The 18237-nt window shown below is 50.9% G+C and overlaps 1 protein-coding gene across 1 annotated transcript in view; it reads left to right on the top strand.

The window, feature by feature from the left end:
* Window positions 1-12769: 12769 nt before the first annotated feature.
* Window positions 12770-18237, top strand: part of CTR9 (CTR9 homolog, Paf1/RNA polymerase II complex component) — a 66190-nt gene continuing 60722 nt past the window's right edge. Inside the window, exon 1 of the mRNA XM_063946435.1 lies at window positions 12770-12911. Coding sequence (XP_063802505.1) covers window positions 12867-12911 — 45 coding nt within the window. The 5' untranslated portion in view covers window positions 12770-12866. The remainder of the gene's footprint in view (window positions 12912-18237) is intronic.

Here is an 18237-nt window from a genome sequence, read left to right as displayed (position 1 = left end):
CCTGAGGGTCTCTTGACCTGGCGCAATATCTGTCCAATTTTTTGTTGAGGCGAGACGCCATCATGTCCACCTTTGGTTTTTCCCAACGGTTCACAATCATGTGGAAGACTTCTGGATGAAGTCCCCACTCTCCCGGGTGAAGGTCGTGTCTGCTGAGGAAGTCTGCTTCCCAGTTGTCCACTCCCGGGATGAACACTGCTGACAGTGCTATGACATGATTCTCCGCCCAGCGCAGAATCCTTGCAGCTTCTGTCATTGCTCTTCTGCTTCTCGTGCCGCCTTGTCGGTTTACGTGGGCGACTGCCGTGATGTTGTCCGACTGGATCAACACCGGCTGACCCTGAAGCAGCGATTTTGCCAGGCTTAGAGCATTGTAGATCGCTCTTAGCTCCAGTATATTTATGTGAAGGGACGTCTCCAGGTTTGACCACACGCCCTGGAAGTTTCTTCCCTGTGTGACTGCTCCCCAGCCTCGTAGGCTGGCATCCGTAGTCACCAGGACCCAGTCCTGTATGCCGAATCTGCGGCCCTCTAACAGATGGGCACTCTGCAACCACCACAGGAGAGACAACCTTGTTCTTGGTGACAGTGTTATCCGCTGATGCATGTGCAGATGCGATCCGGACCATTTGTCCAGCAGATTCCACTGAAATGTCCGTGCATGGAATCTGCCGAATGGAATCGCTTCGTAAGAAGCCACCATCTTTCCCAGGACTCTTGTGCATTGATGTACTGACACAGTTCCTGGTTTTAGGAGGTTCCTGACAAGTTCGGATAACTCCCTTGCTTTCTCCTCCGGGAGAAACACCTTTTTCTGAACCGTGTCCAGAATCATTCCTAGGAACAGCAGACGAGTTGTCGGGGTCAATTGAGATTTTGGAAGATTCAGAATCCACCCGTGTTGCTGAAGCACTACCTGGGTTAGTGCTACACCGACTTCCAGCTGTTCTCTGGACTTTGCCCTTATCAGGAGATCGTCCAAGTAAGGGATAATTAATACGCCTTTTCTTCGTAGAAGAACCATCATTTCGGTCATTACCTTGGTAAAGACCCGAGGGGCCGTGGACAAACCAAACGGCAGCGTTTGAAACTGATAATGACAGTCTTGTATCACGAACCTGAGATACCCTTGGTGTGAGGGGTAAATTGGGACATGCAGATAAGCATCTTTTATGTCCAGGGACACCATGAAGTCCCCTTCTTCCAGATTCGCTATCACTGCTCTGAGTGACTCCATCTTGAACTTGAATTTCTGTATGTACAGGTTCAAGGATTTCAGGTTTAGAATAGGTCTTACCGAACCGTCCGGCTTCGGTACCACAAATAGTGTGGAATAATACCCCTTTCCCTGTTGTAGGAGGGGTACCTTGACTATCACCTGCTGAGAATACAGCTTGTGAATGGCTTCCAAAACCGACGTCCTTTCTGAGGGAGACGTTGGTAAAGCAGACTTTAGGAACCGGCGAGGGGGAGACCTTTCGAACTCCAACATGTAACCCTGAGATATTATCTGCAGGATCCACGGGTCCACTTGTGAGCGAGCCCACTGATTGCTGAAAATCTTGAGTCGACCCCCCACCGCTCCTGAGTCCGCTTGTAAAGCCCCAGCGTCATGCTGATGGCTTTGTAGAACCCGGGGCGGGCTTCTGGTCCTGGGCAGGGGCTGCTTGCTGCCCTCTCTTACCCTTTCCTCTGCCTCGCGGCAGATAAGACTGTCCTTTTGGTCGCTTGTTTTTATAGGAGCGAAAGGACTGCGGCTGAAAAGACGGTGTCTTTTTCTGTTGGGAGGGGGTCTGAGGTAAAAAAGTGGATTTGCCGGCAGTTGCCGTGGCCACCAGGTCCGAAAGACCGACCCCAAATAATTCCTCTCCTTTATATGGCAATACTTCCATATGCCTTTTGGAATCCGCATCACCTGACCACTGTCGCGTCCATAAACTTCTTCTGGCAGATATGGACATCGCGCTTACTCTTGATGCTAGAGTACAAATATCCCTCTGAGCATCTCGCATATAAAGAAAAGCATCCTTTAATTGCTCTAGAGTCAATAAAATACTGTCCCTATCCAGGGTATCAATATTTTCAGTCAGAGAATCCAACCACACTACCCCAGCACTGCACATCCAGGCTGAGGCTATTGCCGGTCGCAGTATAACACCAGTATGTGTGTATATACTCTTCAGTGTAGTTTCCAGCCTCCTATCTGCTGGATCCTTGAGGGCGGCCGTATCAGGAGACGGCAACGCCACTTGCTTTGATAAACGTGTGAGCGCCTTATCCACCCTAGGGGGTGTTTCCCAGCGCGCCCTAACCTCTGGTGGGAAAGGGTATAATGCCAATAACTTCTTGGAAATTAGCAGTTTTCTATCTGGGTTAACCCACGCTTCGTCACACACGTCATTCAATTCCTCTGATTCTGGAAAAGCTACAGGTAGTTTTTTCACCCCCCACATAATACCCCTTTTTGAGGTACCAGCAGTATCAGAGATCTGCAAAGCCTCCTTCATTGCCGTGATCATATAACGTGTGGCCCTATTGGAAAATATGTTTGTTTCTTCACCGTCGACACTAGATTCATCTGTGTCGGTACCCGTGTCGACTGACTGAGGTAAGGGACGTTTTACAGCCCCTGACGGTGTCTGAGACGCCTGAGCCGGTACTAACTGGTTTTCCGGCCGTCTCATTTCGTGAACTGACTTTTGTAATGTGCTAACATTATCACGTAATTCCATAACTAAAGCCATCCATTCCGGTGTCGACTCCCTAGGGGGTGACATCACCATTACCGGCAATTGCTCTGCCTCCACACCAACATCGTCCTCATACATGTCGACACACACGTACCGACACACAGCAGCCACACAGGGGATGCTCTAATCGAAGACAGGACCCTCTTAGCCCTTTGGGGAGACAGAGGGAGAGTTTGCCAGCACACACCAAAAACGCTATAAATGTATATAAACAACCCTAGAAGGTGTTGTTTTTGATATAAGCGCTTTTAATATATCAATATCGCCAAATTATGCCCCCCTTCTCTTTGTTACCCTGTTTCTGTAGTGCAGTGCAGGGGAGAGTCCTGGGAGCCTTCCTCACCAGCGGAGCTGAGCAGGAAAATGGCGCTGAGTGCTGAGGAGAATAAGCTCCGCCCCTTTTTCGGCGGGCTATTCTCCCGGGTTTTAAGAAAACTGGCCTGGGTTAAATACATACATATAGCCTTAATGGCTATATGTGATGTATTTATTTTGCCACTAAAGGTATTTAATATTGCTGCCCAGGGCGCCCCCAGCAGCGCCCTGCACCCTCCGTGACTGAATCAGTGAGACGTGTAGCAACAATGGCGCACAGCTGCAGTGCTGTGCGCTACCTTCATGAAGACTGAGGAGTCTTCTGCCGCCTGCTTTCCGGACCTCCGTCTTCAGCGTCTGTAAGGGGGATCGGCGGCGCGGCTCCGGGACGAACCCCAGGAGGACCTGTGTTCCGACTCCCTCTGGAGCTAAGTGTCCAGTAGCCTAAGACTCCAATCCATCCTGCACGCAGGTGAGTTGGAAATCTCTCCCCTAAGTCCCTCGATGCAGTGATCCTGTTGCCAGCAGGATTCACTGAGATTTAAACCTAAAAAAAACTTTTTCTAAGCAGCTCTTTAGGAGAGCCACCTAGATTGCACCCTTCTCGGACGGGCACAAAAACCTAACTGAGGCTTGGAGGAGGGTCATAGGGGGAGGAGCCAGTACGCACCATGTGATCCTAAAAGCTTTATTTAGATGTGCCCTGTCTCCTGCGGAGCCCGCTATTCCCCATGGTCCTGACGGAGTCCCAGCATCCACTAGGACGTTAGAGAAATCTTCGTTAAGCCATGAGTAAAATACCAAACTTTTGTGCTAATTTACTTGGCGCAGACGCACTGCGAACATTGCGCATGCGCAATTTGCGACTTATCGCACCGATGCGAAGAAAAAGAACGAGCGAACAACTCGGAATGAAGGCCATGATTCAGAGAAGCACGCATAGCCGATGTTTCCCCTGAACTCATCGATTATCGGCAGATTGCACATGTGCTGCAGTCGCATTGCGTATCCCTCAAGGTGCCGCTGAGATTGCCAGGAAGGGATTGCCACAAAGTGACCGTTTGGGGGTGATAACATGGTGTTAGCGGGGAGTGATCATAAAAACACAGGGTTGCCATGGCAGTTCTTGGGTCGTGTATCTGACGGCAGCTGCAAGCTCTAACATATAAAAACATGGCGCCTGCGTAACTGGAGCCGGGTCCAGTCTGCGCCATAGACCTACTCAAGCAGTCAATGTTTCCCATGCTTGTGTAAAGGCTGTGTATGTGTATGGAATTGCGAGTGAGTTGCGGTACTTCTGGTGGGCATCTCTTTTCCGTTCCGGCCGGCAGCTTCACTCGCTGATATCAGCAGTTGCGTTGCAGAGAAAATCGCACTTGCAGCTGCATTAGCGCACTTCTCTGAATCAGGCACAGTGCGTAGTGCCGTCTCTCACTTAGGGGGTCATTCAGATCCGATCGCTAGGCAGCAATTTTTGAAGCCCTGCGATCAGTAAGTCACCGCCTACAGGGGAAGTGTATTTTTGCTGTGCAAGTGTGCGTTCCACGTGTAGCAGAGCTGCATAACCTGATTTTGTGCAGTCTGCGCAGCCCGGCACTTACTCAGCCGCTGCGATCACTTCAGCATGTTCAGGACTCGATTTGACGTCAGACACCCTCCCTTCAAACGCTTGATCCCGCCTGCGTTCTCCCTGACACTCTCAGAAAACGGTCAGTTGTCACCAACAAACGCCCTCTTCCTGTCAATCTCCTTGCGAACGCCCGTGCGAATGGATCCTTCTCACAATCCCATTGCTGACCGGCGATCCCCGTTGCAACCGTGCAATGCGCCAGCGCAGTGCGGTGCATGCGCAGTTCGGATCTGATCACCCGCTGTGCGAAAACGCACAGCAGCGATCAGATCTGAATGACCCCCTTAATCTCTTGTGATAGCAGATATATGTTCTTCTGCTGTGTGCCAGTTACGATAACCACAACTCAGGGTGTGAATATATAATGCAATACATCAGTAGTTAGTGATACAGGGCCTACAGCAGCGGTGGCCAACCTATGGCTCTTGAGCCACATGCGGCTCTTTCTTTCTTCAAATGTGGCTCCTAACACACAAAGTCACATGACCACAACAGATCCGGTAACCACTGCTCTCTAGAAAAACACGCAGCAGCACTACGGGGACTTAGACCTGAGGGAGCCAGATACTAGAGATGAGACACCCACCAGCAAACAGAGGACACATAAGGGGCTGCAGCAGTGGCATGAATTGGGGGAAGCTGAAGCGATACAAGAGGGTGCTGGCTGGAGTGACAAGAGGGTGCTGGCTGGAGTGACAAGAGGGTGCTGGCTGGAGTGACAAGAGGGTGCTGGCTGGAGTGACAGGAGGGTGCTGGCTGGAGTGACAAGAGGGTGCTGCCTGAAGTGACAGGAGGGTGCTGGCTGGAGTGACAAGAGGGTGCTGCCTGAAGTGACAGGAGGGTGCTGGCTGGAGTGACAAGAGGGTGCTGGCTGGAGTGACAAGAGGGTGCTGCCTGGAGTGACAAGAGGGTGCTGGCTGGAGTGACAAGAGGGTGCTGGCTGGAGTGACAAGAGGGTGCTGCCTGAAGTGACAGGAGGGTGCTGGCTGGAGTGACAAGAGGGTGCTGCCTGAAGTGACAGGAGGGTGCTGGCTGGAGTGACAAGAGGGTGCTGGCTGGAGTGACAAGAGGGTGCTGCCTGAAGTGACAGGAGGGTGCTGGCTGGAGTGACAAGAGGGTGCTGGCTGGAGTGACAAGAGGGTGCTGGCTGGAGTGACAAGAGGGTGCTGGCTGGAGTGACAGGAGGGTGCTGGCTGAAGTGACAGGAGGGTGCTGGCTGGAGTGACAAGAGGGTGCTGGCTGGAGTGACAAGAGGGTGCTGCTGAAGTGACAGGAGGGTGCTGGCTGGAGTGACAAGAGGGTGCTGGCTGGAGTGACAAGAGGGTGCTGGCTGGAGTGACAAGAGGGTGCTGGCTGGAGTGACACATAGGGGAGCTGAAGTGTATTATGTGAATCTGGATTTTTCTATATATTTTATGTGGATCTGACTTTTACAATTATTTTATATGGAAGTGGCTTTTTCAAAGTATTTTATGTTGGATCTGGCTTTTTCAATGTATTTTATACCAGGGGCGTGGCCTAGAAGGCACAAGGCCACACCCCATTTCTGCATGTGCGCCTTCGGCTCGATGTCGGCTCTTTGACGTACCTAACACATTTTTTTGGGCTCATTGTCTCTGACTGGTTGGCCACCCCTGGCCTACAGTAATTCAGCTTCAGTAGCAGTTTTGCTATAATAGCAATACTACTCCTGCTTGCAATCACATTGCAGAAACCGCCACTTAGTGGAACCCCCCCCCCCCCCCCCCCCCGCATACCCAGGCCAGGGCTTACGGTCATTAGGTCGACAGTCATTAGTTCGACCACTATTGGTCGACATGCACTATGTCGACACGGTCATTAGGTCGACGTATGTTTTTCATTTTTTTTTTACTTTTTCATACTTTTCGATCCACGTGGACTACAATTGGGAACGGTAACCTGTGGTGAGCGCAGCAGGGCACCTTGCCCAAAGCCGCGAGCCATGCGAGGGGACACGGTGCACTAATTGGGGTTCCCCGTCAGTTTACGAAGAAAACGACACCAAAAAAACGTAAAAAACTCATGTCGACCTAGTGCATGTCGACCAATAGTGGTCGACTTCATGACTGTCAACCTAACTTTTGTCGACCTAATGACCCATACCCCCAGGCCATCTAGGTGCGAGAAAGAGAAAGATAGATAAAAGAAAGATAATAATAAAAGCTTTATAATGCTACATTGGTAAATAAATAAATAATAATAAGAATTTACTTACCGATAATTCTATTTCTCGTAGTCCGTAGTGGATGCTGGGGACTCCGTAAGGACCATGGGGAATAGCGGCTCCGCAGGAGACTGGGCACAAAAGTAAAGCTTTAGAACTACCTGGTGTGCACTGGCTCCTCCCCCTATGACCCTCCTCCAAGCCTCAGTTAGGATACTGTGCCCGGACGAGCGTACACAATAAGGAAGGATTTTGAATCCCGGGTAAGACTCATACCAGCCACACCAATCACACCATATAACTTGTGATCTAAACCCAGTTAACAGCATGATAACAGAGGAGCCTCTAGAAAAGATGGCTCACTACAGCAATAACCCGATTTTTTTGGTAACAATAACTATGTACCAGTATTGCAGACAATCCGCACTTGGGATGGGCGCCCAGCATCCACTACGGACTACGAGAAATAGAATTATCGGTAAGTAAATTCTTATTTTCCCTGACGTCCTAGTGGATGCTGGGGACTCCGTAAGGACCATGGGGATTATACCAAAGCTCCCAAACGGGCGGGAGAGTGCGGATGACTCTGCAGCACCAAATGAGAGAACTCCAGGTCCTCCTCAGCCAGGGTATCAAATTTGTAGAATTTTACAAACGTATTTGCTCCTGACCAAGTAACTGCTCGGCAAAGTTGTAAAGCCGAGACCCCTCGGGCAGCCGCCCAAGATGAGCCCACCTTCCTTGTGGAATGGGCTTTTACAGATTTTGTCTGTGGCAGGCCTGCCACAGAATGTGCAAGCTGAATTGTACTACAAATCCAACGAGCAATAGTCTGCTTAGAAGCAGGAGCACCCAGCTTGTTGGGTGCATACAGAATAAACAACGAGTCAGATTTTCTGACTCCAGCCGTCCTGGAAACCTATATTTCCAGGGCCCTGACAACGTCTAGCAACTTGGAGTCCTCCAAGTCCCTAGTAGCCGCAGGCACCACAATAGGTTGATTCAGGTGAAACGCTGAAAACCACCTTAGGGAGAAACTGAGGACAAGTCCTCAATTCCGCCCTGTCCGAATGGAAAATCAGATGAGGGCTTTTACAGGATAAAGCCGCCAATTCTGACACGCACCTGGCCCAGGCCAGGGCCAACAGCATGACCACTTTCCATGTGAGATATTTTAACTCCACATATTTAGGTGGTTCAAACCAATGTGACTTTTGGAACCCAAAAACTACATTTAGATCCCAAGGTGCCACTGGAGGCACAAAAGGAGGCTGTATATACAGTACCCCTTTCACAAACGTCTGAACTTCAGGGACTGAAGCTAGTTCTTTTTGGAAGAAAATTGACAGGGCCGAAATTTGAACCTTAATGGACCCCCATTTCAGGCCCATAGACACTCCTGTTTGCAGGAAATGTAGGCATCGACCTAGTTGAAAATTCCTCCGTCGGGGCCTTACTGGCCTCGCACCACGCAACATATTTTCGCCAAATGCGGTGATAATGTTTTGCGGTTATATCTTTCCTGGCTTTGATCAGGATAGGAATGACTTCATCCGGAATGCCTTTCTCCTTCAGGATCCGGCGTTCAACCGCCATGCCGTCAAACGCAGTCGCGGTAAGTCTTGGAACAGACAGGGTCCTTGCTGGAGCAGGTCCCTTCTTAGAGGTAGAGGCCACGGATCCTCCGTGAGCATCTCTTGAAGTTCCGGTTACCAAGTCCTTCTTGGCCAATCCGGAGCCCGAATATAGTGCTTACTCCTCTCCATCTTATAATTCTCAGTACCTTGGGTATGAGAGGCAGAGGAGGGAACACATACACTGACTGGTACACCGTGTTACCAGAGCGTCTACAGCTATTGCCGGAGGGTCCCTTGACCCGGCGCTATACTCGTCGAGTTTTATAAACATGTGGAAGACTTCTGGGTGAAGTCCCCACTTGCTGACAGTGCTATCACATGATTTTCCGCCCAGCGAAGAATCCTTGCAGCTTCTGCCATTGCCCTCCTGCTTCTTGTGTCACCCTGTCTGTTTACGTGGGTGACTGCCGTGATGTTGTCCGAATGGATCAACTCCGGGTGACCTTGAAGCAGAGGTCTTGCTGAGCTTAGAGCATTGTAAATGGCCCTTAGCTTCAGGATATTTATGTGAAGTGATGTCTCCAGGCTTGACCATAAGCTCTGGAAATTCCTTCCCTGTGTGACTGCTCCCCAGCCTCGCAGGCTGGCATCCGTGGTCACCAGGACCCAGTCCTGAATGTCGAATCTGCGACCCTCTAGAAGATGAGCACTCTGCAACCACCACAGGAGAGACACCCTTGTGCTTGGTGACAGGGTTATCCGCTGATGCATCTGAAGATGCGACCCGGACCATTTGTCCAGCAGGTCCCACTGGAAAGTTCTTGCGTGGAATCTGCCGAATGGGATTGCTTCGTAGGAAGCCACCATTTTTCCCAGAACCCTTTCATTGATGTACTGAGACTTGGCTCGGTTATAGGAGGTTCCCGACTAGCTCGGATAACTCCCTGACTTTCTCCTCCGGGAGAAACACCTTTTTCTGGACTGTGTCCAGGATCATCCCTAGGAACAGACGACGAGTCGTCGGAATCAGCTGCGATTTTGGAATATTGAGAATCCAATCGTGCTGCCGCAACACTACCTGAGATAGTGCTACACCGACCTCCAACTGTTCCCTGGATCTTACCCTTATCAGGGAATCGTCCAAGTAAGGGATAACTAAAATTCCCTTCCTTCGAAGGAGTATCATCATTTCGGCCATTACCTTGGTAAAGACCCGGGGTGCCGTGGACCATCCATACGGCAGCGTCTGAAACTGATAGTGACAGTTCTGTACCATAAACCTGAGGTACCCTTGGTGAGAAGGGTAAATTGGGACATGAAGGTAAGCATCCTTGATGTCCCGAGACATCATGTAGTCCCCTTCTTCCAGGTTCGCAATCACTGCTCTGAGTGACTCAATCTTGAATTTGAACCTCCGTATGTAAATGTTCAAGATTTTAGATTTAGAATCGGTCTCACCGAGCCGTCCGGCTTCGGTACCACAACAGTGTGGAATAATACCCCGTTCCCTGTTGCAGGAGGGGTACCTTGATTATCACCTGCTGGGAATACAGCTTGTGAATGGCTTCCAAAACTGCCTCCCTGTCAGAAGGAGACATCGGTAAAGCCGACTTTAGGAAACGGCGAGGGGGAGACGTCTCGAATTCCAATTTGTACCCCTGAGATATCACCTGAAGGATCCAGGGGTCTACTTGCGAGTGAGCCCACTGCGCGCTGAAATTCATTGAGACGGGCCCCCACCGTGCCCGATTCTGCTTGTAAAGCCCCAGCGTCATACTGAGGGCTTGGCAGAGGCGGGAGAGGGCTTCTGTTCCTGGGAACTGGCTGATTTCTGCAGCCTTTTTCCTCTCCCTCTGTCACGGGGCAGAAATGAGGAACCTTTTGCCCGCTTGCCCACGAAAAGACTGCGCCTGATAATACGGCGTCTTTTATGTTGAGAGGCGACCTGGGGTACAAACGTGGATTTCCCAGCTGTTGCCGTGGCCACCAGGTCTGAAAGACCGTCCCCAAATAACTCCTCCCCTTAATAAGGCAATACTTCCAAATGCCGTTTGGAATCCGCATCACCTGACCACTGTCGTGTCCATAACCCTCTACTGGCAGAAATGGATAACGCACTTAGACTTGATGCCAGTCGGCAAATATTCCGCTGTGCATCACGCATATATAGAAATGCATCTTTTAAATGCTCTATAGGCAATAATATACTGTCCCTATCTAGGGTATCAATATTTTCAGTCAGGGAATCCGACCACGCCAACCCAGCACTGCACATCCAGGCTGAGGCGATTGCTGGTCGCAGTATAACACCAGTATGTGTGTAAATACATTTTAGGATACCCTCCTGCTTTCTATCAGCAGGATCCTTAAGGGCGGCCATCTCAGGAGAGGGTAGAGCCCTTGTTCTTACAAGCGTGTGAGCGCTTTATCCACCCTAGGGGGTGTTTCCCAACGCACCCTAACCTCTGGCGGGAAAGGATATAATGCCAATAACATTTTAGAAATTATCAGTTGTTATCGGGGGAAACCCACGCATCATCACACACCTCATTTAATTTCTCAGATTCAGGAAAACTACAGGAAGTTTTTCCTCACCGAACATAATACCCCTTTTTGGTGGTACTCGTATTATCAGAAATGTGTAAAACATTTTTCATTGCCTCAATCATGTAACGTGTGGCCCTACTGGAAGTCACATTTGTCTCTTCACCGTCGACACTGGAGTCAGTATCCGTGTCGGCGTCTATATCTGCCATCTGAGGTAACGGGCGCTTTAGAGCCCCTGACGGCCTATGAGACGTCTGGACAGGCACAAGCTGAGTAGCCGGCTGTCTCATGTCAACCACTGTCTTTTATACAGAGCTGACACTGTCACGTAATTCCTTCCAACAGTTCATCCACTCAGGTGTCGACCCCCTAGGGGGTGACATCACTATTACAGGCAATCTGCTCCGTCTCCACATCATTTTTCTCCTCATACATGTCGACACAAACGTACCGACACACAGCACACACACAGGGAATGCTCTGATAGAGGACAGGACCCCACTAGCCCTTTGGGGAGACAGAGGGAGAGTTTGCCAGCACACACCAGAGCGCTATATATATACAGGGATAACCTTATATAAGTGTTTTTCCCCTTATAGCTGCTGTATTTTTAATACTGCGCGTAATTAGTGCCCCCCTCTCTTTTTTAACCCTTTCTGTAGTGTAGTGACTGCAGGGGAGAGCCAGGGAGCTTCCCTCCAACGGAGCTGTGAGGGAAAATGGCGCCAGTGTGCTGAGGAGATAGGCTCCGCCCCCTTCTCGGCGGCCTTATCTCCCGTTTTTCTGTGTATTCTGGCAGGGGTTAAATTCATCCATATAGCCCAGGAGCTATATGTGATGCATTTTTTGCCATCCAAGGTGTTTTTATTGCGTCTCAGGGCGCCCCCCCCCCCAGAGCCCTGCACCCTCAGTGACCGGAGTGTGAAGTGTGCTGAGAGCAATGGCGCACAGCTGCAGTGCTGTGCGCTACCTTGTTGAAGACAGGACGTCTTCTGCCGCCGATTTTCCGGACCTCTTCTGTCTTCTGGCTCTGTAAGGGGGCCGGCGGCGCGGCTCTGGGACCTATCCATGGCTGGGCCTGTGATCGGTCCCTCTGGAGCTAATGTCCAGTAGCCTAAGAAGCCCAATCCACTCTGCACGCAGGTGAGTTCGCTTCTTCTCCCCTTAGTCCCTCGATGCAGTGAGCCTGTTGCCAGCAGGTCTCACTGAACATAAAAAAACCTAAAACTAAACTTTTCACTAAGCAGCTCAGGAGAGCCACCTAGTGTGCACCCTTCTCGTTCGGGCACAAAAATATAACTGAGGCTTGGAGGAGGGTCATAGGGGGAGGAGCCAGTGCACACCAGGTAGTTCTAAAGCTTTACTTTTGTGCCCAGTCTCCTGCGGAGCCGCTATTCCCCATGGTCCTTACGGAGTCCCCAGCATCCACTAGGACGTCAGAGAAAATAATAAAAACATATAGGGTGGTGTAAAGTGCTAAAATAAGTGTTACTCTGTGGTGACCTAAAGCAGCCTGACCAACCCAACTCTGGGGGGCCCAGTCCAGCACCCCAAACTCTCCCTATTACAGACAGGACACTGTACACCTATATACTATGTATGGTATATGTATACTGTGCCCAGCAGTGACACACAGACACCCCGTGCACCACTGACACCAGCACGGTCACCTCAGGCCACTATCCTACCAGCAATATGGCGGCGAGCAGCAGCGGCACCCGCGGCGGCGACACTTCCTCCGGGCCCGTGGAGCGGAACTTCATGCTGGAACATCACGACGCGACTTCCGGCCGGACAGGAGCCGAGTGTTCCGTTCTGTGCCTACTCGCTGGTCGGTGAGAGCTGTCTGCGCTGCCGGGAACATGTCTCGCGGCTCCATAGAGATCCCGCTCCGGGACACGGACGAGGTGAGAGGCACCTATTACCGATCCTCTGTCTTATACCCCTCACCGACACACCCCATGCCCCCCATCACTCACTGACTTGTACCCCCCAATTGCCACCCACTCCACTGATACACCTCAGTGCCCTCCATCACGCACTGACTTGTACCCCCCTCCCCACTGATACCCCCATCACTGCCATATGTCCTCCACCTAGGCTTCACACCCCACTGATACACCCCAGTGCCCCCATTACAGCCTTATATCCCCCACTGATGAACTCTAGTGTCTCCCATCACTGCCTTGCTACAACCCCCATCTGTCTCCCATCACTGCCTTGCTACAACCCCCATCTGTCTCCCCAGTACTACACCCCCATCTGTATCTGTCTCCCCAGTACTACACCCCATCTGTATCTGTCTCCCCAGTACTATACACCCCCATCTGTATCTGTCTCCCCAGTACTACAACCCCCATCTGTATCTGTCTCCCCAGTACTATACACCCCCATCTGTATCTGTCTCCCCAGTACTAAAACCCCCATCTGTATCTGTCTCCCCAGTACTACAACCCCCATCTGTATCTGTCTCCCCAGTACTACACCCCATCTGTATCTGTCTCCCCAGTACTATACACCCCCATCTGTATCTGTCTCCCCAGTACTAAAACCCCATCTGTATCTGTCTCCCCAGTTTTACACCCCCATCTGTATCTGTCTCCCCAGTACTACAACCCCCATCTGTATCTGTCTCCCCAGTACTATACACCCCCATCTGTATCTGTCTCCCCGGTACTACAACCCCCATCTGTATCTGTCTCCCCAGTACTATACACCCCCATCTGTATCTGTCTCCCCAGTACTACACCCCCATCTGTATCTGTCTCCCCAGTACTACACCCCCATCTGTATCTGTCTCCCCAGTACTATACACCCCCATCTGTATCTGTCTCCCCGGTACTATACACCCCCATCTGTATCTGTCTCCCCAGTACTATACACCCCCATCTGTATCTGTCTCCCCAGTACTATACCCCCCATCTGTATCTGTCTCCCCAGTACTATACACCCCCATCTGTATCTGTCTCCCCAGTACTATACACCCCCATCTGTATCTGTCTCCCCAGTACTATACACCCCCATCTGTATCTGTCTCCCCAGTACTATACACCCCCATCTGTATCTGTCTCCCCAGTACTATACACCCCCATCTGTATCTGTCTCCCCAGTACTATACACCCCCATCTGTATCTGTCTCCCCAGTACTATACACCCCCATCTGTATCTGTCTCCCCAGTACTATACACCCCCATCTGTATCTGTCTCCCCAGTACTATACACCCCCATCTGTATCTGTCTCCCCAGTACTACACCCCCATCTGTATCTGTCTCCCCAGTACTGTACACCCCCATCTGTATCTCTCTCCCCAGTACTATACACCCCCATCTGTATCTGTCTCCCCAGTACTATACACCCCCATCTATATCTGTCTCCCCAGTACTACACCCCCATCTGTATCTGTCTCCCCAGTACTACAACCCCCATCTGTATCTGTCTCCCCAGTACTATACACCCCCATCTGTATCTGTCTCCCCAGTACTACCACCCCCATCTGTATCTGTCTCCCCAGTACTACAACCCACATCTGTATCTGTCTCCCCAGTACTACAACCCCCATCTGTATCTGTCTCCCCAGTACTACAACCCCCATCTGTATCTGTCTCCCCAGTACTACACCCCCATCTGTATCTGTCTCCCCAGTACTACACCCCCATCTGTAGTTGTCTCCCCAGTACTACACCCCCATCTGTAGTTGTCTCCCCAGTACTACACCCCCATCTGTATCTGTCTCCCCAGTACTACACCCCCATCTGTATCTGTCTCCCCAGTACTACACCCCCATCTGTATCTGTCTCCCCAGTACTACACCCCCATCTGTATCTGTCTCCCCAGTACTATACACCCCCATCTGTATCTGTCTCCCCAGTACTACACCCTCATTTGTATCTGTCTCCCCAGTACTATACACCCATCTGTATCTGTCTCCCCAGTACTATACACCCCCATCTGTATCTGTCTCCCCAGTACTATACACCCCCATCTGTATCTGTCTCCCCAGTACTATACACCCCCATCTGTATCTGTCTCCCCAGTACTACACCCTCATTTGTATCTGTCTCCCCAGTACTACAACCCCCATCTGTATCTGTCTCCCCAGTACTACACCCCCATCTGTATCTGTCTCCCCAGTACTATACACCCCCATCTGTATCTGTCTCCCCAGTACTATACACCCCCATCTGTATCTGTCTCCCCAGTACTACACCCCCATCTGTATCTGTCTCCCCAGTACTACACCCCCATCTGTATCTGTCTCCCCAGTACTACACCCCCATCTGTATCTGTCTCCCCAGTACTACACCCCCATCTGTATCTGTCTCCCCAGTACTACACCCCCATCTGTATCTGTCTCCCCAGTACTACACCCCCATCTGTATGTCTCCCCAGTACTATACACCCCCATCTGTATCTGTCTCCCCAGTACTATAACCCCCATCTGTATCTGTCTCCCCAGTACTACACCCCCATCTGTATCTGTCTCCCCAGTACTACAACCCCCATCTGTATCTGTCTCCCCAGTACTACAACCCCCATCTGTATCTGTCTCCCCAGTACTACAACCCCCATCTGTATCTGTCTCACCAGTACTACAACCCCCATCTGTATCTGTCTCCCCAGTACTACAACCCCCATCTGTATCTGTCTCCCCAGTACTATACACCCCCATCTGTATCTGTCTCCCCAGTACTATACACCCCCATCTGTATCTGTCTCCCCAGTACTATACACCCCCATCTGTATCTGTCTCCCCAGTACTACAACCCCCATCTGTATCTGTCTCCCCAGTACTATACACCCCCATCTGTATCTGTCTCCCCAGTACTACAACCCCCATCTGTATCTGTCTCCCCAGTACTACAACCCCTATCTGTATCTGTCTCCCCAGTACTATACACCCTCATCTGTATCTGTCTCCCCAGTACTACAACCCCCATCTGTATCTGTCTCCCCAGTACTATACACCCCATCTGTATCTGTCTCCCCAGTACTACAACCCCCATCTGTATCTGTCTCCTCAGTACTACAACCCCCATCTGTATCTGTCTCCCCAGTACTATACACCCCCATCTGTATCTGTCTCCCCAGTACTACACCCCCATCTGTATCTGTCTCCCCAGTACTACACCCCCATCTGTATCTGTCTCCCCAGTACTACAACCCCATCTGTATCTGTCTCCCCAGTACTATACACCCCCATCTGTATCTATCTCCCCATTACTATACACCACCATCTGTATCTGTCTCCCCAGTACTATACACCCCCATTTGTGTCTGTCTCCCCAGTACTATACATTCCCATCTGTATCTGTCTCCCCAGTACTATACATTCCCATCTGTATCTGACTCCCCAGTACTATACACCCCCATCTGTATCTGTCTCCCCAGTACTATACACCCCCATCTGTATCTGTCTCCCCAGTACTACAACCCCATCTGTATCTGTCTCCCCAGTACTACAACCCCCATCTGTATCTGTCTCCCAAGTACTACACCCCCATCTGTATCCCCAGTACTATACACCCCCATCTGTATTTGTCTCCCCAGTACTACAACCCCATCTGTATCTGTCTCCCCAGTACTACACCCCCATCTGTATGTCTCCCCAGTACTATACACCCATCTGTATCTGTCTCCCCAGTACTATACACCCCCATCTGTATCTGTCTCCCCAGTACTATACACCCCCATCTGTATCTGTCTCCCCAGTACTATACACCCCCATCTGTATCTGTCTCCCCAGTACTACACCCCCCATCTGTATCTGTCTCCCCAGTACTATACACCCCCATCTGTATCTGTCTCCCCAGTACTATACACCCCCATCTGTATTGGTCTCCCTGGTACTATACACCCCCATCTGTATCTGTCTCCCCAGTACTACAACCCCCATCTGTATCTGTCTCCCCAGTACTACAACCCCCATCTGTATCTGTCTCCCCAGTACTATACACCCCCATCTGTATCTGTCTCCCCAGTACTACAACCCCCATCTGTATCTGTCTCCCCAGTACTACAACCCCCATCTGTATCTGTCTCCCCAGTACTACACCCCCATCTGTATCTGTCTCCCCAGTACTATACACCCCCATCTGTATCTGTCTCCCCAGTTTTACACCCCCATCTGTATCTGTCTCCCCAGTACTACACCCTCATCTGTATCTGTCTCCCCAGTACTACAACCCCCATCTGTATCTGTCTCCCCAGTACTACACCCCCATCTGTATCTGTCTCCCCAGTACTACACCCCCATCTGTATCTGTCTCCCCAGTACTACACCCCCATCTGTATCTGTCTCCCCAGTACTATACACCCATCTGTATCTGTCTCCCCAGTACTACAACCCCATCTGTATCTGTCTCCCCGGTACTATACACCCCCATCTGTATCTGTCTCCCCAGTACTATACACCCCCATCTGTATCTGTCTCCCCAGTACTATACACCCCCATCTGTATCTGTCTCCCCAGTACTACACCCCCATCTGTATCTGTCTCCCCAGTACTATACACCCCCATCTGTATCTGTCTCCCCAGTACTATACACCCCCATCTGTATCTGTCTCCCCAGTACTACACCCCCATCTGTATCTGTCTCCCCAGTACTACACCCCCATCTGTATCTGTCTCCCCAGTACTACACCCCCATCTGTATCTGTCTCCCCAGTACTACACCCCCATCTGTATCTGTCTCCCCAGTACTACACCCCCATCTGTATCTGTCTCCCCAGTACTACACCCCCATCTGTATCTGTCTCCCCAGTACTATACACCCCCATCTGTATCTGTCTCCCCAGTACTACACCCCCCATCTGTATCTGTCTCCCCAGTACTATACACCCCCATCTGTATCTGTCTCCCCGGTACTATACACCCCCATCTGTATTGGTCTCCCTGGTACTATACACCCCCATCTGTATCTGTCTCCCCAGTACTACAACCCCCATCTGTATCTGTCTCCCCAGTACTATACACCCCCATCTGTATCTGTCTCCCCAGTACTACAACCCCCATCTGTATCTGTCTCCCCAGTACTACAACCCCCATCTGTATCTGTCTCCCCAGTACTATACACCCCCATCTGTATCTGTCTCCCCAGTTTTACACCCCCATCTGTATCTGTCTCCCCAGTACTACACCCTCATTTGTATCTGTCTCCCCAGTACTACAACCCCCATCTGTATCTGTCTCCCCAGTACTACACCCCCATCTGTATCTGTCTCCCCAGTACTAC

The sequence above is a fragment of the Pseudophryne corroboree genome, chromosome 11 (assembly GCF_028390025.1).
Source record: "Pseudophryne corroboree isolate aPseCor3 chromosome 11, aPseCor3.hap2, whole genome shotgun sequence".
Taxonomy (NCBI): domain Eukaryota; kingdom Metazoa; phylum Chordata; class Amphibia; order Anura; family Myobatrachidae; genus Pseudophryne; species Pseudophryne corroboree.
The sequence above is the reverse complement of the archived record's forward strand: the minus strand, read 5'-3'. Positions and strand labels throughout refer to the sequence as shown.